The sequence below is a fragment of the Harmonia axyridis genome, chromosome 1 (assembly GCF_914767665.1).
Source record: "Harmonia axyridis chromosome 1, icHarAxyr1.1, whole genome shotgun sequence".
NCBI classification, from domain to species: domain Eukaryota; kingdom Metazoa; phylum Arthropoda; class Insecta; order Coleoptera; family Coccinellidae; genus Harmonia; species Harmonia axyridis.
Genome location: NC_059501.1, coordinates 75,771,815 through 75,795,830, shown reverse-complemented (window position 1 = coordinate 75,795,830; position 24,016 = coordinate 75,771,815). Strand labels below are relative to the sequence as shown.

At 36.3% G+C, this 24,016-nt stretch overlaps 1 protein-coding gene across 6 annotated transcripts in view; it reads right to left on the bottom strand.

Moving 5' to 3' along the window:
* Nucleotides 1-817: 817 nt before the first annotated feature.
* Nucleotides 818-24,016, bottom strand: part of LOC123688802 (semaphorin-1A) — a 464,359-nt gene continuing 441,160 nt past the window's right edge. For 4 of the 6 annotated variants that reach the window (XM_045627467.1, XM_045627468.1, XM_045627470.1 and 1 more), the window contains 10 exons: nucleotides 18,272-18,360; nucleotides 14,590-14,731; nucleotides 13,195-13,543; nucleotides 12,205-12,287; nucleotides 11,896-12,124; nucleotides 10,657-10,940; nucleotides 8,466-8,676; nucleotides 7,343-7,574; nucleotides 5,478-5,536; nucleotides 818-5,343 (listed from right to left, as the gene is read on the bottom strand). In XM_045627467.1, the coding sequence (XP_045483423.1) occupies nucleotides 5,160-5,343; nucleotides 5,478-5,536; nucleotides 7,343-7,574; nucleotides 8,466-8,676; nucleotides 10,657-10,940; nucleotides 11,896-12,124; nucleotides 12,205-12,287; nucleotides 13,195-13,543; nucleotides 14,590-14,731; nucleotides 18,272-18,360 (1,862 nt within the window). In that variant the 3' untranslated portion in view covers nucleotides 818-5,159. Of the gene's footprint in view, nucleotides 5,537-7,338; nucleotides 7,575-8,465; nucleotides 8,677-10,656; nucleotides 10,941-11,895; nucleotides 12,125-12,204; nucleotides 12,288-13,194; nucleotides 13,544-14,589; nucleotides 14,732-18,271; nucleotides 18,361-24,016 lie in introns of all 6 variants that reach the window. The other 2 variants (XM_045627472.1, XM_045627471.1) reach the window with 2 other exon arrangements.

Below are 24,016 nucleotides of genomic sequence, written 5' to 3'. Positions count from 1 at the left end.
TTCAAAAACTCAACCGTTTGAAGGTTGCTGAAGACATGATAGATCGAGTTAATTCCGACTCTTCATTCATTAAACGCATTATAGCTGGCGATGAGATTTGGATTTACGAGTTCGACTTTCACACCAGTCAACGAGCTCCCAAAAAAACAAAAAAAGGTTGTCCAAGTAGATCAAAACTGAAGGCAATGTTGACAGTCTTTTTCGATTATCACGGAGTTGTGCATTCAGAATTCTTGCCTGAAGGTGAGTTAGTAAGTGCCGAATATTATCTAAGCGTTATGCAGCGTTTGAGAGAGCAAATTCGACGGAAAAGACCAGATTTGTGGGAAGCTAACTCATGGATATTGCACCATAATAATAACTTACCATCTCATACAGCTGAAATTGCAAATGAATTTCTGTTCTATAACTCCACAAATCTTATTGAACAGCCACCATATTCTCCAGATATGGCTCCGGTCGACTTTTTTCTATTTCCAAAACTCAAATCACCTCTTCGAAGCACTAGATTCGACTCATTAGATGATATAAAAGATATCACGCGGAAAGTACTGGATTCAATTCCTGAAAAAGCATTCAGAAAATGTTTTGATGATTGGATTAGTCGTTGGCATAATTGCATTATTTCGGGAGGGGCATACTTTACAGGAGATACATTGAATTCTAACGAATAACTTGTATTTTAATTTACATGTTATTATATTTTTTTTTTATTATTTTTGTTATTATATTTAAAGTATTATCGACTAATTTCGGGGATTTTTTTTACATTGTCAGTTAAGGGTTGACCAGCAGAATATTAATCAAACTACTCAGATTAAAAATTTCTATATTTTATTTCTATTCAAAGAATACATTATGAATCTAAAATTAATAAATGCATATTTATACATTTTGTCCAGAATATAGAGTATCAAAATAACAATCAGATATACAGTGATATTCTCTTAAAATATACCGTTTTCTCAAAGTATCACTTAAAAGTAAATCTGAATTTTTCTGGACAAACAGTTGGCTATTGTTTACTATTTCATAAATATTCTATATCCATAAAGGCATATTATATACAAAGTTTATTCGAAATAAACAACTTCAATCACAATGAATTGATCATAAAAGAAGATTCTTTCCAAAATGAAGTGTATTGATCAAAATCTGTTTTAAGAAATGGACATTTTCACAATTCCACATTATAAGAATTATAGAAGAAATAAACTTTTCTGTAAACCCTAGGATATCATCATTTTTTAATATCCATAAATTCATTTGATTACATGGTAGAAAAACAAAAGTCCTCTCAGTTTGAGTTGAGTTTCTCGACTTGGTATAATATCATTCTGAGATCCTATTCAAATAATGTCTATAAAAACTCTCATATTTATTACAAAGTATCTAAATCACTTCTTAAATTTATATGTAATGCATTTTAACGTTTTTATATTCGATTAAGGAATGTTAGAATATACACTATGTACTATTCATCATATACTGATGCAACGATGTTTTAAATATAAGATAAGCTAAAGGCTTCATTAGGCGAACATCCAGATAGTTTTGAGGTGGTAAGAACAAACATTTATTTATGCTGATTTTATAATTCATGATTATTATGGAAGACTAAGAGGAAATCCTGATAAATGCAATATTTTCTGTTGGTATGAATGAAAAAGAAAATTAAATTTCTGTCTTCTATAAAATAATAATTAGAGTAGTAAATATTAATTGAAATATATTTTTAGCTTTTTTGTTTGTAAGTACCACCATGGAACTGGAATCGGTAAAAATCTGCAGACATACAATTTGCGAATATTTCTAAAATCTACATTTCAAGACTTTAATATACTTTGTGATATCCCAAAACTTGGCAGAATCCTCTGCCATAATCATTGATTATTGCAAATGCGTCTGTACTTGGAGGATGCACAAGAAATTTTCAATTAAAGCAAATCCATCAGATCAAAAATAAAATTTCGAGATTTTCACAAAGAAAAATGAATCACTTTGTATTCTACATTATACGATATGAAAATCTCGAAACATCATTGAGATGCATATTTTATAGCATGCTAACATTCGCTCCTCCATTAGATGACGATATGAGACAATATAAAAGATATCTCACATGATAAAATCTGAACAAAAATAGCTAATACCATTAATTCATAAAATTTTCAAGTGCCAAATGTTATTAAATGTTTAACATGACTAGTAACTAATACTATTTCATATTTTATATCTGTTATTAAAAATCTATCTACAATTTTATACACATTTTTGAAAATATCATAGTAATAATTGTTTTCAGTTATTGTTTTTGAATATCTCAAAATGCTTTCACTGCATGAGAATTAAATTCATAGAAAATTTTATACATACACGTATGCAACAATATGTTTTATAATGCTGAAGGCTTTCACGGCCAAATTGTTCAACAGCTTTAGAAAATTTATAGAGTTATAGTCATGGTCCAATCGGGTTTTCTCCTGATGTTCTTATTTTATAACTGGACACTAGGTTTCTCAAATTGGTTGTCCTCATCCAGATAAGCTGGATATATGGGGAAGGAGGTTTATTTCCTCCAATTCTGGCTGGTTTAGTTCGAGTGTGACTCAAACAATCCAGTGTAGAATTGCTATCTAGAAACCTCTGAAGATCATGGCTATAAAGCTCAAAATTCTCTAACTCATTTGAATATGTTTTATCATTTAGCGCAAATGGATAAGTTGAAAAAGTTCACTAAGTTTTCTGAATATTGGTAAGATATGATGTTTATGTATCTGAGGAAACTAAACTAAATATCTAGTTTGAATACAACTCTGAATAAATTTCAGCCCATATCCTACCAATTATTGAATTCTATATTTTCAGGATTCTACGTGCTAGTGTTGAATAAATGTCAGTATATAACTTAATGCCAGCCGAATTTGAGCAATACTGGAAGAATAACGCAAATGAGAACAAGTAAAATGTCAAAATATTGATGTAGATGATCGTGTTACAGACATACAGATAAGCACCTTAGGTATAATTGACATATTGATTTGTTACAAATTTACGATGGGAACTCACAAATCAATAGCAGTCAAAAATGATCAGGATAAGTTTCTTCATATAAAATATAAATTATGAGATTTGTACCGATATAAACACACATAACAACAGAATAGAAATAAAATATACAGGCTTAACTGGACTTAAATCGGACACAGAGTATTCTTAAGTTCAGTCTCATATGCAGTTCTAAATCCTATAATTAAAGAAGCTTCTTATCATTTATGATCAGTTTATTTTATCGAAAACACCTATGAATGCGCAACAAAATAATTTTTGTATATGGTTAAATGGCAATTACATTTACTTTATTTTCTTTCAGGTCATAACTATAACTGTATTTAGAATAGCAATTACATATTTTATCAGGATAAACTCAAAATGAATTTATAATCACAAACTTCTCAAATTTTTTGTGCGAAAGTGTGGATATGCTTGGATCATCATCAACTGGAATGTTATAGTTTCAGTACCACTACAGGCTACTTTGGCACTTCAAATTGCCATGTTGTAGTGACTACTTCCTTTGAGAAATTTCGTGATAATTCATGAAACGAAATTTTTACGTGAACAGAATATGCATATAAAAATTAAATTCAAGCTAAAAGTACACGAAGATGGAACAATTCTATATATTAAAATTTACATCTAATCACAAGGTAGCTAAAATGATAACAATTCTATATTCACGGATTTCACCTTACCTAACACATCCATAAGAAGCACTTTATTAATCATGAAAATATTTGAATTATGTCTATGAATCTAAGACACTGCCTAAGCTATACACTACAAGTCCTCGCATTCATGTTCACTAGTCACAAGGTCTCAAATGTTTAACTCACTCCAACAAAAACTTAAATATAGTCATATAATTCTTTTACGGTAATAACATTGTTGAGAAAAGGCTGACTAGATTCCACAATGACTTCAAGTTAATTGTGGTTTTTCCTTTGTAAGAGATGTATGTAGTTTTTTGCACCAAAATTATATGTAAGCATTAATTGACTTGCTAAAAGAGTTATCACATTTCTTCAACAAATTTTAGATTAATCGATTATTCTTTTTTAGTTTTCTTGAAAAATCTACAAGGATGAGGCTTATACTCGAAAGTAGAAATGAAGTAGAGGTAAATAGCAGTTAATAGGTCCTCAATAAGTTTCAAGTCCTTCATGAAACAACATTACAACCACAAATATGTAGTGTACGATCAAGTACTTTAAGAATACTTCACTCGTAAGTAAAGTATCCTTAAGTACTTGATTTCATTGAGTACATTTCCCTTGTCGAAACAAGGGAAATATAGTAATAACTCAAAAATTGTGATACGGTTATCGTTTGCTCCAGAACTCCAGAAGATATTTTTGAAAAGTAACAAAATAAGTTACTTTTTGCAATATCAGAAGTAACTTTGGGTATGTAACTAGTTACTCCCCTAAATAAGAAGCTGAAGATGTTCTTAAGCCCTATTTCAGTTACTTTAGAAATGAAGTGGAACTTTTATGATATATCAGTTAAAATATAAGGTGGGAAAATACTTTTGGCTACCTGAAATACTATGTATTTACTTTCTCCCTAAAAATAAAGGGAACTTAGCAACTTATATATTTAAAAATAACTAAGTTACCACAAAGGAACTGAGATACTTTTTTCGGGCAGAGGTGTTCTTTAAAATGTAAAATTTTGTCAGGGTGGTTGAGAGCTTTTAAATTAAAGATTTTTGGGTTTTAATAAATTTAATGACGGAAGATTTCTTTGGAAGAAGTTGCCAAATTAATAATATTACGGACACTGGTAATAAATTATGTGGAATAATGTTTTTTTTGTGGCATTTCATGAAGGCACGACCCAGTGCTGGGATCCCATTATTTTCTATTCGTAAATAATTTTCCCCGTGATGGGATCCCATTACTTTCGAAATGAAAATAATGGGATCCCAGCACTGGGTTTCGAGACCAATTCAGTTCCGAACTGAACTCCTTTTCGAAATTGAATGAATTCAGTTTCGAATTGGTCCAGTTTTGAAACGTTCCGACGAAACTCAAGAAGTTCGCTAAATCTAATTTTAAACTTGTTGAAGAAGCGCAAAGCAGACCGATTGGAGTGAGTTACGCAATAGTGACTTGTCTTGTCATGACGCAGGTACCGGAAGATAACGTGAACACTCTCTCAAAATTTTCCACGTATACGAGGAAGCGCCGGGTTTCGTTTTCACCCACCGTGGCGACTCGATCTAAGCCCTGTAAATGTAGGAGGCAGTGTGGGCGTGTGTGGGAGACGGCGAGGAGGAGGGTGGCGAGGGCGAGCTCGAGGAAGCGCTGCTGCTGCCGTGCTGGGTCAGCACGGCGTGGCCACCGGCCGGGTGTTGTCCGGCTCGAGTCCTACCCAGACTTCTGGGTCCACCCTCCTCCGTGTTGTCTCAGAGGTACACCTTCTTGACGCTGCGGGTTGTTGAGAAGCCGTCGCCACGTCTGTAATTATCGCCCTGCAACAACAAGAGAAAAAGTGTTAACGGGATGAACGCCGTTTGAACCAAATGTAACTAATGCTGGTCAAAGTTTTCCAATAGAGATGATATTAGGTGTAGTAAAAAGAAATCCATTATTTTTACAATATATGGCTTTAGTTATCTGTATCTTGCGTTAGATGGTGTTAGAAAGATAGGATTTCGTACATACTACAAAAACTTTCCTGATAGTTTTGTGATTAGTTGAATCAGTTTAGTTTGAGCAGGCTTCAAAGCGAAGATGCAAGCCAGGCGGCTGAAAATGTAAATAGTGTTTATGGTCCTGGTACCGTAACAAGCAATTACGTGCAACTTTAGTTTAGTCGATTCCATTCTGGTAAGTTCGCTGTCAAAGATGCACCACGCGCTGGGAGGCCAATTGTCAAAAATGTCGATAAAAGCAGGGATATTGTCGAGTCCGACCGTCATGTGAGCATTGTTTCGATTGTCCAAGAGCTAACGATTGCACAAAAAATCATTTTGAACCATTTGCATAAGACTAGTCTCAAGAAGAAGCTCGATGTATGGGTACCACACGAGTTAACGCAAAAAAACTCATGGATCGAATTCCCATCTGCGAATCGCAAGAGAATCGGCACATTTTTGAAGCGGTTGGGGACTGGTGATGGATCAATTACGACTACGTCAAACGAAAACGGTCGTGGTCAAAACGCAGTGAGCCGGCGGAAAGGGTTGCCAAGTAAGGATTGACAGCTGCTATTATCTACTATGAGCTGCTCCTGTTAACTGTTAACGCAGAACTGTACTGTTGAAAATTGGACCGTCTGAAGGAAGTAATCGCCGAGGATCGGCCTGCTCTGACCAATAGGAGAGGAATTGTGTTTCATCAGGACAACGCTAGACCACACATCTCCATTGAATATAGGGCATCCATCGCGCTTTCGTTGCGGGAAAATGCATTATTTAATTCAAAGAGACATCTGCTCTATTGGAAAACTCATTAGTATTTGGTTAGTTTTCACAAGGTGCGAGATAATTTTCATTCTATTAATTTTCTGAATTCAGAGAACCTAATTGAAAAGTTAGCGCCATATATTGAAAGATGCTGGGGATAGATATTTTCCAATATAAAGGTACAACCATTAATTTCTGCAACTAATCAATCAACAGTAGGCACTGTTTTCTAAAGTAGTGCTGTGTTGAAGATAAGTCACAAATTACAATTAAGGACTCTTATCTTTGGAGAGGTCTCAAAAACGCCTTTTCTTGTAGAAGGCGAGGCGAGGTATAAACTATTTATAGGAACTCGAGGAAGGAATATTCCACTTTTTATCAGTCTACATCACATTTTTACGAATGTTAGTGTTTACTAACTATAATGTCTATAAAGAACAGAAATTATTTGTTATCAGAACAAAACAAAATTTTGGAATTTTCTGAAAATTGGAATCTTTATTATAGTCGAAAATTCAGTTTGAAATTTGAACGAACAGGCAAAATATTTAGACAACGGTTTGAACGGTATTGATCTTGTATTGTCGGAATAAAGTCAATTATTATTATTATTATTAATACGCGGAATAAAAAAAAATGAGCCAAAAGTGGCTCAGAACCAAACCTGAAAAAAAGGGTTTCCTATAAGAACAGAAACTGATAAAGTAATCCTCGAGAGCTACGAAATACTTCTTCCAACTAAAAACTGAACAGAAACTAAATAAAGACAGAGTTCTAGATGTAACAAACCGACATACAAAATTTCAACACACCAACAAAAACCTATCTAAAACACACAATAAAGGTTAGTTAAAAACAAGACTTACTTACTTGGTGGGAACGTAAGGTACCAAAGTTGTCACGGCCTCTGAAGTTGTCACGTCCATTGTAACCTGTGTCTGGTTGGAATTGGAACAACGCTTCGGAATTGTTCTGTGGTCCCTTTCTGAGGGTGCTCTTGGGCGAATGCATCTTTGGTGGCTGGGGAACAAGCACGGGTTCGGCATATTGAACTTCCTCTTGGGGCAGCAGCTTTGGCTCTGCCTGGATTCTATAATTGATCCTTCGAAAAACCAAACAGGTTAGAACTACATATTGAATGAAGAATAAACATGAAAGTGACATCCAAATAAAACTTTAAATGCTATTGTAGCGACTCTGTCTGCTCGAGAGATGGCGTTATGGGTATCGCGACACACTTTACTTTGGCCCAGGCGGATTCATAGGGGTCCCCGCTTTGCAGCAGAGTCACCTCTCCACGATGGTGTGAGAGGGTATTTTTAATTTTTTAGATAGAGATCGCTGGATTGCCTAACTGAAGAGACCACCATCGATCTCGGGACGAAACACCAATTCCCTGGAACAGGGCGCACATACGTAATTCGTCTCGAGAACATTCTCGCCAAACTATAGAACATATTATAAAACGACCACCAAGTGATCTTTCGGTTTTCAAAAGCAATTAATTTATGAGACCGCTACTGAAGTAAAAGGGTCTTAATTGTTGTAGCCGAAAGAAATCTGTTGATACGATTTGCTTGCGTGACTACATCAAATAAATAAAATTGAATGAAATATTACTTTAAATAGCAAACAAGAAATAAATAATCATGTCGGTCACGAAAAACTTAATTTTCTGCAACGACAGTCGTTCACTTTTGAAGAGTCATTTTATTTTGGGTAACAGAGACGGCTCATGGTTTTTTTCAGCCGAGTAGAAAAGAAATAACTAGTAAAAACTTGTCAACTTTACTTGATTGAACTCTCTGCAAAATAAAATCTATTAGGTTTTGCCTATTATGAACGAAATATGACATAGGAGGTTTTGAATTTTTCAATAGTATCTTGCTAAAAACTGAAACCTAAAAAATCTTCTGAGATACACCATATGCCTTTGACAGTCGGATTCAAATTAAACTTAGAAACAGTTAGAATATCAGAAACATTTAGTTACCTGTTCATGTTCTGCCTCTGCTCGTAATATTCGTATTCTGTATCTGGATAAGGCAGATTGTCATCTTCGTCTTTGTGACATTTTCTACCACACAAGTAGCCAGCTATGAAGCCGACCATGAGAGCAGACAGAGATCCGGTAAGTACAGCCAAAATGAGCGTTTCTACTGAGTAATGATATGAAACAACATCTGTTGCTGCTACTGATGGACCTTGAACAAACAAATAATAATGATAATTCTTCACCTTTTTTAAGGGTAGATGAGGATATTTTAGAATAAGAAGTATTGAAGTATTGATGGATACGTTATTGTGAATGATATTGATTTCATTAGATTCAGTTCATAAAAAAATGACAACATCAAAAAGTAAGTTCCATATTCATGAATTTTCTCTGAACGTGTATATTACGTAGATTTTATTGATCGAATTAGGGTATTTTCCTCACGCTAAAATCGCGGTTATACATAAGATAAGGTATGCTCTATTGCGGTAGATTAGCAAGAAAAAAATCCTAGCATTAGTGATAATTTCAACTTGCTACAACATGTTCAATCGGTTTCTACCGAAATAATAATAATACGACTTTATTATAAGATAGGTAGATGTCTTAGAGGTGAGCTACTTAGGCGTATAACTTTGCTTCCACAGTTTTTTCCGAAGTTCGAGGCTTTATTGTAAAAAACTGGTTATACATTTATGATTAAAAGTATTGTCCATCGCTGTCCATTACTTTCTCCCATTTTTTCGGACAGGGTACGAATCCCGCGTTGAAAAAACTGGTAAACTTGTGAAGAGATCCACGAATCGATCCAATTTTTTACTTCTTCATAAGACCGAAGTGCTGGTTAGCCAGGCCGTGTGCCATTGATCGGAACAAGTGATAGTCCGAGGGAGCAACGTCTGGAAAATACGACGGGTGGGGTAAGACTTCCCATTTCAACGTTTCCAAGTATGTCTCGATCACTTTCGCAACATGCGGTCGGGCATTGTCATGCTGTAAAACCAATCCATCATGTCTCTCGTTGTATTGAGGCCGTTTGTCTCTCAATGCTCGGCTCAAACGCATTACTTGCCTCGACAACGTTTGCCTGTGATTTTTTCAGTTGATTTTAACAACTCATAATACATTAGGCCGAGCTGCTCCCACCACATACTGAACATGACTTTGGAACCGTGAATATTGGGTTTGGCCGTCGACGTGGAAGCATGGCAGGGATATTCCCATGATTTTTTGCACTTGGAATTCTCGTAATGAACCCATTTTTGGTCTCCAGTCACAATGCGATGCATAAATCCCTTCCATCTTTGCCTTAAAAGCAGCTGTTCACAAGCAAACAAAGGCTGTTCAACATATCTCTGCTTCAACGCGTACGGCATCCAATTTACTTGTTTCTGAATCATTCCCATTACTTTCAGGCTTTTTAAAATGGCTTGTAGCATCACTACAAATGATCATGCCAATTCTTGTTGTGTTTGACACGAGTCTTGATCAATTAATGCCTCCAAATCTGCATCTTCGAAAACCTTCTCTCTTCCACCGCCATGCAGGTCTTCGACGTCAAAATCACAGTTCTTGAAGCGTTGAAACCACTTTCGGCGCGTTCTCTCACTAATAGCGGCCTCATCATCGATACTTGAGAGCTTTCGATGAGCCTCAGCCGCAGATTTCTTCTCTTTGAAGCAGAAAATTAAAACCTCCCGCAAATGACGAGAATTTGGCTCGTAAGCTGACATGTTTAATCGAGAATAACTTTATGATGCAGACTCAAATCGACTAATATTTCGATGGCGTTATGTTTGCAAATACCTTAGATTATTGTATGATATCTACGATCTATTTATTTCGACTTCCACTCACTGCTACAGCCATCAGTTGCAAAAATGTGGAAGCAAAGTTGTACACCAATAGATAAATGCCTTTGAGGTGAGCTAAAAGATTGATTCGCCGTTTTCAAGATTGGTTCAAAACAATAAATGAAAAGAATTAATTAGCTATCGAAGATCATTATCTACAATGTCTTCTCAAAAACATTACACAATAGTCCTATTTCAATGAAACTAAAACAAATATGCGTAAATGGAGTATTTTTTGGATATCTGTAATAACCATTTCTACCATATTTTCATCATCAAGCTCCGCAGGTCTCAACAAGCCTCCATGAGCTGCTCATAAACAATTTTTTCCTTACCATTAGTCTCGAAAGTCTTCTCCTGGATAATATTTATAACCTGCCCGTCCGGCTGATTGTTGCTGGGCTGGTGGTCTTGGCTGAACTTGGGTTGATTAGAACTCAGCCCACCTGCCGAGCTTGTATCTTTTGACGCCTTGGGCGGGGGACACGCTGAGTGTTCTCCCGTCGATATGCTCTGGAAGAAGTAGCTCTCCTCGCCCCATTTCCCGGAACCGTGGGACCTACACTTTCCCTGAACCTTATCCCAGGCGCAGTAGGGGTCTTGGAGGGCGACGCATTCGCTGAAAAAAAAAATCGAGGGCATTTTGAAATACAATATCCGGCTGTTCCCCGTTCGTTAGTATCCGCACATAAATATTGTCGGGTATGATTACGGCTAGCTTCGAAAAAAAAGGATATTGCGTGATCCTTAATTCTGTTGAGGATGGTGTTTGGTGAGTAGCTTATGATAAGTAATTACTTATGTGAGGTGTAAAATTGCAAGGCACGCTTAATGAACCGACTGAATAACAATTCACAGATGATTCTAAACCTTCAATTGTTGTAGCAAATTAGATCCATTGCTGTTGCTTCCTTGATAAAATATACTTATCAAGAGCAACTGCCATCTAACACTGCAATAGAGGTTCTTGAGCTTCGAATTAATGCAATTTTGGAATATCTGATTCTAGATCAAAGCTTAGTTTGAGAGCACACAAAGTCTTTTTAGAAGTTTGGGATAAATCATTTATGCATTTTCAGTTATTACAAGATAATGGAAATGAAAATACAAAGTACAACTGAACACAAAATGAAATTGTCTGGAAATATCTCAATTTATGAGTGTAATCTGGAATCTTGACAGGGTTTTTTAGAAAGGAATGGTTTGCCTAGTGGTATGTTATACGTGTACCTAAGTGCTTTCTAAAAAATGATTATTTGAATTATTCAAAATAAATAATGCAAATAGAAAGAGGTTAGATTGTATATCATCAAAAAATCTCTGGAGGCAAATGAAGGCTAGGAAGAAAGAAATAATGAAATGATGAAAGGAATGAATAAAAACCAAAAGAAACAGAGAAATTCCTGATTTCAGTCTATCCAAGCTTCCAAAAACAAGAACTGGGGTACTATAAATGCTTGAGTTGACCAATAAACATTTTCAAGAATAATTGAAATCACACATATAAATATTTCTGATCAATTTGAGATTAAATCATTTTAAATTAAGAAGGGATTATTGTTATTAGTGTTTACCTGCAGCTGGAGATCTTGTTGCTGTCACATCTATGCAGACGCAATGACTGGACCTCCCCATCTGATATAACTACAAGTCGACCTTCTTGCTTGTTAGATTTAACCACTTTCAGTCCTCTGATGGCCACGTGTACTGGGAAAACTTGAATTTCCTCAATAACAACCGGTCGAACTCCATGTCTTTTCTCGGCAGACAGTGCATTTATAGCTTTTATCACTTTTCCGTTATCTGAAAAAAACATACAATAATGTAGAATGAGTAATAATTTCTCGTTTGTTTTGCTTGTGTTAAATAGAAACGACGCTCACCTGTTCCAATAAACAAGACATCGTAAGTTTTTCCACCTGGTACTCTAACTTGAGGATCCACTGCTATCTGAGTAAAACGATATCTGTGAAGAGAAATTAGACATATAACTTTTATATTGGCTGGAAGACTGATAAAGATAAAATACCCTAATTTTTCTTTATCACTTAGTAGAACCACTCAGTGGCAGCTGATCATTTTTGAAAAACAATGTGTGTGTAACAACACAATGATACCATTATTCAAATTTATTATTATTTGATATATCGGAACTTTTTGTCATCTTCACCTGTCTTTCTAAAAGCTACCTTTATATTTGCCTAATTTATAAGTTGATTACATTATAAAGTCCAAATCACCAGAAGAAAAATTAATAGAGAAAAGAGTCTTTTTCAAGCAGATAACCAATCATGTAGTCTTGATACCCTGTATATTCCCTATACAATGCTGGCAAGTCGATAACATGAAATATCTACGTGTTAGAAAGAAATGCAAAAGAATTCCGAAAGTCAAACTAAGAGCGAGTATATCTCTGCAAATCAGAATTCATAGAAACTAGGCCGAATCATTTTGAACACGTCTACATGTCCCCCTTCCCTCAAAGCGATGTTGGAAGGGAATTGTTCAAATGAAGGCATCATACTATCTTTATTGAACTAATGGGATATCATCACTGTTCTTTGCATTAGTATCTACGTTATCCAAATTATCGTTGTCATAACTGTATAGTTATACTGTATTTGATACAAATAGGTATGTAATGGACTAAAAGTTTTTCTGAAAGACACTGGCTCAAATTCTGGAAAGATTCTGTAGGTGGTGTTATGGGTGGGTTTATAGAACTAGCCGCGTTGAAGCAGAGTCACCTCTCCACAATGATGTGAGAGGGTGTCTTAGGCAGATATCGCTGGATTATCTACCTAACGAGTCCAACAGCGATCTTGGGACGCAACACCCTAATCCCTAGAGATAAGGCGCACCTAGATACACACCTGTAACTAGTCCTTATAACGATGGGCTGTCCAAAGAACGAAGGCACACTCTCATCCATCAAAGAGTGGGTCTTGATGAAATTGAGCGTCAAGTCCGGCAAGGTCCTGCTGTCATTGTGACACTGACCTGGTCTTGGGTCTGGCACCTTCGAACTCTGAACCGGCAGCCAGTTGCTGTTGAGGGCAGTCTGCTCCTTGAAGTTGCCCTCGAAAGTGTCCGTGATGTCTTGCAGGCTGAAGGCGCAAACGGCGCTTCCTGAAATACTGTTGTAGGGCGTCGTGAAGGTTCCGTACACCAGCTGGGCTGTGGTATCGCCGTATTGACCTTCGATCAGTTCGGTGGAGGATTCTGAAAAAAATTCAGGTGAGCCATGTGGATTGAACAAAATCTTACGGGTTGATTTTCAAAAATTGCTTTTCTTTATTTCAAATTCCACTACAATGTGTCTACAAAATATATTTAACTACTCATCAAACTCTGCTTGAACATTATGGCTATCTTCTTCCATTTTTTATTCTACAGCTACATTTCCACTCGTATATTATTGAATTTTATTTTATAATTCGAAATGTAGTAAAAATATTAGTTTCATATGGACCCCACTTTTGAACGTGCAAAAAATGAAAGAAGCATAACATGGCGATGTTTAACAAAAGTATATTTTAAAACAAATTGCAGAATGGGCTCCTATTCCAATACAAATGCGAAATTCGAAAACTAGCTTCTTCGTTGCTCGTTTTCGAACGCATGAGTGTTGGAATTGCCTTCTGCAACGAGTATTAGCCGATATTTTTTCTCTTTCAGTCAAGTTTTGTGAAATATGGTCGAAATTCGATGAAAAATTCAGACTATACATCCTAGTGTTTTTTGTATTGTTTCTTGGCAATTGGTGTGACTTTTATGAGAATTGACAGATTACGAAATTTGAATCGTACGTTTCGAATTTTGAAATTATTCATAATAACGCATTAAATTCGTGACTTATGTCTGACGAAATCGATTCAACACTACCAGAATTAAGAGAAATTGGGAATAATGTTGCAAATCATTTCACTATATCCAAATTATATTATATTGACAATTGACGTGTGTTGAAATTTGATAGAATCGGAAGTCAGTGTAGACAACCACAAAATGAAAAATATCACTGAAAACAATGCCGTAATCAGTTCATTACAGCACTGTTTTTGGTACTGTAATGAACTCATTACGATACTGAAATAGAGAAACATTGTTTTCGATCGGCAAAACATGCTAGTTCAGTTTATACACATTATTTTGTTGCCAGTATTCCAGAAGAGAAATATTCAACTGTTATTCACGTGAAATATACGAAGCACATAAGAAATGAAGAACAAAACAACAAGGATAATAAGAACTCCTTTTCTACTTACGAATCTCGTTGAAATAAAATGGAAATTCTCCGGTAACCGAGCAATTCAATCTTGATTTCAAGAATGACGTCCATCTGTTCCTGAAACGATGCGGACCACCTCTGTCATTCTTACAAACCCTGGCCACCCTCGAGAATACAGCCTGTGGAGAGAAAAACAACTTAATTTCCATTCCTTGGAATTCAATCCGCCGAATTTTTTTCAGTTCGGTAACGTTCAATTTATTTTTTCTAGTTCGGGTTGTTGGGAAAGTTTAGGAGACAAGTTTTTCAATTCGGAATGAAAAATTGAACTCCAAGTTCTGCCGGAGAAATAATATGAGTTCGGCAATCTGGGGCGGATTCGGGTCAAAATGCGGAGGAGGGGGTGATCTAAGATGGAGTGGATGGAAGGGAGGGGGGGTAGGTTCTGTCTTGTCGTTGTTGAGGCAGTTCCTGGTAATGGTCCTGTTCCTTTGACTACAAAAAAAAAAGGTTGGAAGTTTCTACGATTTAATAAATCTGGAAAACTGAGCTATCCGCTGACCTAGTTTTATTTAACTTTAAACTAGTTCATTGGCGGTTTCAACTTCGAATTGCTTCTGCAGTCTTTTTATTACGAACTGAAAAAAAAAACGGCAAACGTCGAAATTCGTGAAAGTTGATCATACATAATTGACAATGAATAAAGTACAAAAACTGACACAGCTGACAATATGCAGTACCTATGCGCAACGGTCAGCTTCCATATTATTTCAAAACGCCTGTGATGATCACACCAATAAAAATTACTTTCCGGTCAAGAGTAGAGATCGAGTGATGAGGTTTTGGCGACACCGTACTAATTTTTGATGAAACCAAAAGTTGAGTTTGCATTAGCGAAATTCCCTCGCGAAAGTCACTCGGGCGAAATTTCGCACTTTCCAAACAGAGCGCAAGTAAGCGTCACTTTTAGTTTCACAGCCAACATGGAAACTTGTTTTGTTCCTCCAGCCGGTGTAGCTGCGTATTCCAGCATATGGATATTATTTTTGAGCAAGAAAGGGGAGAAGAATAATCACTGACCTCAAAGATGGTGGAATAAACAAATATTCCTTGGAAGAAACTAATATGGAAACAACATCATGAACTAAATGGTACAGAAATCCTTTCATTTGTTGCGCAACTATGGGGACTACGTTTACACTAAGCGAATCTCGTTGAGCAAAATCCTTTGATGCGCGGACAGAAATCTATTTAGTTCCAGCTCGCAGCAAGGGCCTATACACCGCAACTACTGGAAGAGTGTGTACACTAGGTGCAATTCCCTCGCGAAATTATTTCGCGCCTAGTTTAAGCGCAGCTGAAAATGTCACATAAACTTTTAGGGATGGACCTAATGATTCAAGGTGAAAGTTTCAGTTAATAAATCTAATCTAAACCAAATCCATAGTAATATTCGCTTTTTAGATCTCTCCAACATGGAGATAGTAGGTATATATGACAGGGATCAATGAGTGGCCATAATGAAGATTTCATCAGTGATCCCGTATAAAAAACCTTACACTCGCTTAGTAAGGACATAACATAAAATTGGTTGAGAACGCCTCGCCCAAAGTATTGAACCTGACTTGGAGCTGAGAAACTTCGAATACGTTGCACATTACTGTGTTGACTCACTGTCTCTGCATCCACGATAAGGCTGGAACCTGATTGGAACGTTGTCCTGGGAATGCAGGAATTCTATAAAGCCAGGGTACTATAGTATTGAAAGCAACTAGCCAAAATGGCATTAACATCAACATTTCTGTGGGTAGAAGGCCTCACGATAGCTAAGGCTCCTAAGGATGTTGTCAGATTTGCCAACACTATAGATATAGAAGATCTCTTCAGGATTGATCGAACAGATTCGATTTAGATTTGAGGGAGTTGCACCGCGGCTTTTTAGTCTATTGTGCCCCTATAAGAGCTGTTTTCGCCCTTAGTCGTTGTAGTCTACAGCTTGATCGAAAGTTCCAGAATTTTAAAGAAGTCCAGTATCTGGGATTGTTTCAAGGAGTTTACTTCTTCACTTAAACAAGTCTCTTGTCCAAATAATTTTTTGCGTTGGTTAGCGATGGCGAGGCATTCCGTTACCAGGTCATCCGGATTTTCTTCCTCCTCCCCACAGAATCTGCAATTGTCGTTTTCTGCTAGACTCATTCTCATCAGGAGCTTCCTGAGGCGGTAATGCCCTGTTTGGAATCCAGTGAGGATACGTAGTATATTCTTTCTATGATCTAGATACTTCTTAGATCTCGCAGTATCAATCTTTCGAAGAATTTTTTGGAATGAGCCAAACCAGAAAGATACCGCGCCACAAGAGTGTTTCTCTTTGGGATTTTTCTTTCTCCTGAAACTCTTTCTTGTGGATATATTTACCTATACCACAAAAAGGTTCAGGGCAAATAAAAGTTATTTGTGCTCTTTTCGGGTGTTTGCCCCTTAATTTTCTTTAATTCCGAGATTAGGCAGGTTATTAGAACAAAAAATTGAAAACGATCACAGTTCTGAAAAGCGGAAGTCCAGCCGATTTGGCTCCAACAATAACTTTAATCTCATTTACCGCGATTATATGAAATAACTAAACACCATAATATGAACCAACTAGATCAACTATGAATATCTTCAATTTTACTGAACGTTTTATGAATTTTCGTTGACCATCTCCAAACTAAATACAGGGTGGCCATTTGAAAACGAAACAGACGAGATTACAGAGAAATAAAGTTTTTCGATAAAAATGCTCGGATAGGTCGATTTCTGTTTCGAGGGGGACAACTTAAGATGTAGGTTACGGACGCATAGCGCTTCAACCCTTGCTACTACAACCCTCACCCCCAAATTTTGAATAGGGAAGATGGGGTGAGTGATACCTCATTTGAAAGGTATTTTTATACTGATTTCAGCATAGTAATTGTTTTTTCATTTTATGCATTAGTTCTCGAAATATTCTTAACTAAGTATTTGAAAATGAAGTGGTGTTTTCATGGCACTTGTAGTGTTTTGTGAAAAATCGACATTTTGAGCTTCAAAACAACCATGACTGTGGCTTCTTTCCTAACTAACTAACGCATGAATATTTCGAGAACTAATGTATAAAATGAAAAAACAATTGCTGTGCTGAAATCAGTATAAAAATACCTTTCAAATGAGGTATCACTCACCCCATCTTCCCTATTCAAAAATTGGGGGTGGGGGTTGTAGCAGCAAGGGTTGAAGCGCTATGCGTCCGTAACCTACATCTTAAGTTGTCCCCCTCGAAACAGAAATCGACCTGTCCGAGCATTTCTATCGAAAAACTTTATTTCGTCTGTAATCTCGTCTGTTTCATTTTCAAATGGCCACCCTGTATAAACAGTTTATTTTGACTGAATCATCCCCTACAAAACAACAACTACTCGTCTCCAGATGACTGACGGCTGTTTCAACGCAGCCTCCAAGGACCAGAATTTTCGCAACAATAAAGCCGAAGTTTCCCGGAAGAAACTCATCCACAATTATCCACGTATCACGTCCAATTTTCTCCTAATGTTTTCCGGGCACTATATCAGATTTCCACCGATCGATGGAACGATTTTTCACGGGGCTCTCTCTCTCTCTCTCCATCTCCCTCCCAACCTCTCTACATTTCTTTCGCATCAGCGAATAACGAACCTAGACGATAACAAATGAAAGGCACTTACTTTTCCGCAGTTGATGAATTCGACAGCAGTCTCCCTGAAGAAGAAGTAAACGAAATCACCTTGGGTCATCGAGCTGACAAAATCGGGAGCTGAAAGAATAGTACGATTAATCAATGGAGAAACGTTTCGCGCAAAAAAATAAGTGGAGAAGGTCTCGGGTTCTAGACCTCGAGGCGGTTATTATCCTGAATTGAAGCCTGCTATTGTGGAGGCTCTTGGAGGGAGTTTTTTTTTCGATGAATGACTCAAGGATGGAGCTTTGAATGGGTCTGGATCTTTGGGTATTTTAGAGGGGTAATGTATAGATTTTGTCTCGAAAAGGGCAGCTGAATTTATACAAAGGAGACAATAATATTCTCTCTATCGTAAGGAATCTAATTGGATACTTTCAAAAATTCATAACACTGAGCCTATAATAAGAGGATTTATTTTGAATAGTCCGCTATCTAACCAGTTGTCACTTTTGAAGCCTTCATCTTTTGACATTTGACAATTTGAAACTATGCCATTACTAAAAATGGAAAGATACACGCTTTGACAATACATTGAAATTGCTTAAATTCACTACAAAAATAGAGAAAATTTCAAATTTTGCAGTTTCAGTTTTCAAAACTAGATTTTGAGCCGTCTTGGCCGGATATAGTGAAACTGGTGGAAAAAATTTTAGCTGTTGAGGCAAGTTAGTGATGTCCCAAACCCAGGTTTGTCGATTCTTCGTGAATTTTGGAATTAGGCATTCCACAAATGACATTACACCGTATTTTGCAATCGCAATTTTGCGAGAAAAGTTTGCTGGCCATTCTTAAAGTTATCGCTAAAGTACGAATTGGTCATGGGAAATTTCATGAAGAGTATTGTTTTCCATGATTGATGACATACCCATACAATGAAATAAACATCCATTTGATTTCTCTTGAGCTAACTCGTTTTTTCGATTTTAAAACGAAGTTTCTTATTAGAAAACCTTATACCTGTTTTCCTTTTATAATTATTCATTGTTGGCTAGTCGGTATCAATATGAACATTAAAAAATACTCAACTAGAACTATGGATAAAGCTGAAAACCACAATTTATGTTGCTCTACTAGCAGCAACTTTCTGTAGTGAAATTTGTTAAGGTTCTACTAATGTATGCACTTAATTTTGAATTGCTTCTTGATTTTTCCATGAAAATAAAGTAATATTTATTTGCACTCATTCAAAAAGAAGATTTGATATTGTTCTTCATTATCAAAATATGAAATAACGCTAAGTTATGCCTGAAAAATGTAAATAATAACATTTCAGTACAATTTCATGTCTTTCATAACTGAACTACTTTGATGATGAACTATGGCGGGTGTTGACGAGCTGTAGGTATAGCTGTAGTACCGGTTCTGAGAACGAGAAAAACATCCAATATTTCTCTATCACTAGCACAATCGCCTTGATTGTGCTAGATGCAACAAAGGTTTGATTCCGAAATGGAAGAAATATTCAAGATTGAACTTTGACGAAAAACTGAGTACCTATTATACCATTTCTTTTGGACAGGTCAGTCATGAGCCTTTAATGAATATGATCTAATATTGGGTACAATATGCTGCACCTGGTATTCACTAGGATTATCCCAAATCAATTAACTTCTATGTGCTCAAATTTTTTTCTACAAAATTCGATAAGCGTTCATAATGCTGTTAATGGCATATCTAATATACACCTGAATAGAATCACAATTTCCCATTAGGCTAGACTAATGATAGTTTACACAAAGTTTCCTTTCATAGAGGTATATTGTTTTGTGAAACTTCATTTTGTTTTAGTATAATCTGTTCGTTCTCATCAGATCTCATAATGGATAGATAATGCTCGCTATTTAGTGATCCATATATAAACCATTGACACCCGATTAGTTCATTTCGAAAATATCATTAGTTAGCATTATTAGGGTTCGACTTTGTATTGTATTGAATACTTTGAATAATTTGGTGGATTAATAATGTTAGAGACTATTAAAGGGGGTACAATTTTTTTTATGTAAGCCTTTCAAAACGAAATAAGGGGAAATTCTGTCAAATAAAATACAATAATATGAACTTCTGCCAAGGTATATTGAACATTTGCACATTAGTGAATTTAAAACAATTGAAACTGTTCTTATACCTATAGTGTTACCTCCTGTTTTGTTCATTACATCAGTTTGGTTGAGAAATTTCCAAGAAATTATCTCAAAATGTTCCATGTCAGCATGAAACTTTTCTACCTAGGCCTAGATTGCAGAAAACTAATATATCAGAGAATTTTTCCACTTCTTCTTGGAAGGTTCCAATTCCCCCTCGTAAAATATATGAACCGAAAAAGTAGGTCACCAACAATCTTGGAAGAATTTCGATATTTATTTCACCTAAAATGTCCTTTTCTAATGTATATCAAGCGAATGTTTGCCTTTAATATCCTTTTGTCATATCACAATAGCTTCAATAATAAAATTGGTCTTTCAATATTTGATGAACACAGTTTCGTCGTAGTGGATTTAATTCTGTATATTATAAAAGACGATAGCAATTCAAACAAATTACAGGAATGAAGAACTATCTTTCCTTTGTAGAATTCATTGTTGGTTGAACTAATGTAATATGAAAAATTTGTGCGTACCAATGTATTTCTTAATTTTGAGAACAATTTTTGTTTGATGATTCGTTCAATTTTTATTGAATTGATGATTTCCATTGCTTTTTTTGTTTTTGTTTCATAAATTTTTATGATTTTGCTTTCAAGTCTAGGTGAAGGAAGTTTAATCATTTTGGAAAGAAAAATTATTACAAAGAACGTTTTACTCATGGTTCACCTGCTAAGTATTTTCATTTTGAATTTTGTCTCAATATTCTATATCGAAATTTCAGATTCAATAGATAATAATCATGGTTTTATAACCTCAATATTCAATTATTATGTATTATGGCCTTCTTGAACAATTTCGGTTTCTTACCTTCCTATTGAGGGCAAATTTTAGCAATGCATATTAACCTTACATTTTTCAACCAATATATGTTTTTATTTCATTCTTCATTTAAAAGTCATTAGTATTAACAAAATCTATGAGCTTAACGCTGAAGTGCTAAAGACAACTTTCAGATGTTGGGGACACTTAAGAATTACTTATAAGGGGTGTTTTTTTCGAGGTATATAACTTTAAGCTGGCATTACTGTTCAAGATGGCGACCGATTTAACAGCTGTCAAGTGATTTATTCTCAGTTTGGTTTGGCAATTGCGCATGAATAGACTCACGCCTGAACAACGCTTGGAAAAAGTGCAATTTTATTTTGAAAATAATGATTCTGTGCGGAATACGTATCGCGCACTACGTCCATTAGCGATGAAGCGCACTTCTGGTTGAATGGCTACGTCAACAAACAAAACTGCCGCATTTGGAGTGAAGCTAATCCTCAAGTGTATGTCGAAACACCGTTACATCCAGAAAAACTGACTGTCTGGTGCGCTTTATGGGCTGGTGGAATCATTGGTCCGTACTTCTTCAAAAACGATGATGGCCAGAACGTTACAGTCAATGGTGATCGGTATAGAGCCATGATTACTAACTTTTTCATTCCTGAATTGAACAACCATGATGTCCAGGAGCTGTGGTTCCAACAAGACGGCGCAACATGTCACACAGCTCGTGCCACAATTGATTTATTGAAAGACACGTTTGGTGACCGCCTAATTTCACGTTTTAGACCTGTGAATTGGCCTCCAAGATCTTGTGATTTAACACCGCTAGACTACTTTCTGTGGGGCTATGTAAAGTCATTGGTCTATGCGGATGAGCCACAAACCCTTGACCATTTGAAAGACAACATTCGCCGTGTTATTGCCGATATACAGCCACAAATGTTGGAAAAAGTCATCGAATATTGGACGTCCAGGGACCGTATTCTCGACAAGTGATCTTTCAAAACGTATACGTTCATTCAGTGTGTACGTATACGTTTTGAAAGATCACTTGTCGAGAATACGGCCTCAGATTGGACTACATCCGAGCCAGCCGTGGCGGTCATATGCGAGAAATCATATTTAAAATGTAATGCCACAAGATTATTTTGCGGATAAATAAAATTCATGTCAATCGAATAATCCATCGTTGTTTTATTGCAATTTAAAGTTCTAAAGCTCTAAAAAAACACCCTTTACTTCATGTTTATTACTCTGGGGTCAATATAATTGCAAGCATCCAAAAACAACCCGAACATTTTTTTCCATCAGAAAACATCTAAAAGATGGCATCAAACACTCTGTAATGAGATACATTAATTCGACCCCTATGGGCATAGTTGCCACTAACGCAATCCGTGCGAATCATCGTATCTCGTTACACCTAAGTGCAACACAGTGATACCAACTGTGTCGAACGATCTCGCCTCCTTTCTATAGGTGTACGATTTCACATTGTTACGCCCCTGAAGGACGTGGGGAAGATTGTATCATAGTGCTAAAGCTAGAGGTTAGGCAGGTTTATACAGGAAATAGCAAATATTCTTCTTACCACAAATTCGAGAGTGACACATTATTCCAAATTTCTTATTCAGCCGGAAATCATTCGAATTAATAGATTTCACACAAAGCAATATACCTTTTTAATAAAAGAATAAAAATACAATCTGACAACGTCCAGATAGCTATGTTCATTACTTTGGTAGGCTAGATGATGATAATAACCAAGAACGATTGGTCTCGAATAATGATAGATGTTAAAAGTATTCCAAAAACCACTCTGTTTTGATTAAAACGTTGAAATTAATAATGTGGTGGCTCTTTGCTAGCCCAAGAGATGGCGTCGAAGGCTGAGCAATTCACGGAAGAATGGCACCACTTTCGACATAAACTCATTATTCTTTGAGACAGTCCTAAAAACCTCTTGCTTAAGTGGTGATCTCGGCATGGGGCTGCGACCATGTGGGGGCTCACTGCCCCACTGAACGTCACTAGTTCCTGGCGTGTTGATTGAATTCAAGCGAGCAACATGTGCAGCGCAGGGTACAATTCACAGCCTCACATGTTGGGGCTTAGCAGCAACAACGCCGATAGCACGCTGAGCCTTGCATTTTCCTTCAAAACTCGCTCAAGTTCCCTACTCGTATATACTTTTTTACCTCCTCTTTTGGGGCGTCGTCAGTTATGGCAGGGGAGTGTGTGATGGCTCTTTGTTAGCCAGAGCGATAGTTATGAATAGTGGAGAACAGCAGTGCTTAGAACTGATACCTAAGCTTTCTACGGCAACGTCACCACGCTCTGATATGGAGATGGTCACTGAGTTGCCGTGGTGATATTCCACCACTTGTATCGGTATAAAACACTGTAATCCTCTGAGAGATAACACACTTTAAAAATTGACTGAGTTCGGCTCGCCGTAATAAGATTTTCAATAAAATGAAATACAGCATCTGATTTGATTTGATTAGAGCGAATTACGTAATTTTCAAGTATTACCTGTAGACATACATAGTAAAATCAATGTAATCTGTGTTATAATCTTCTCTTCTATGTCTATAATATAACCTACCTTGTGTCGCTTTTGGTTAGGTTAGGTATACCTATGTTCTTAACGAAAATATGCCTATTGATCATGAACTAGGTACCAGTATGTTTTGCTAACTTTCTTCGTTCAGCATAGACAGAAAATACTTAATGAAGGGTTATGTTATGAAAAGGTTTACTTAACAATTACTGCATAAGCGGACGCCATGACACCTATGAACGTTAAAGCG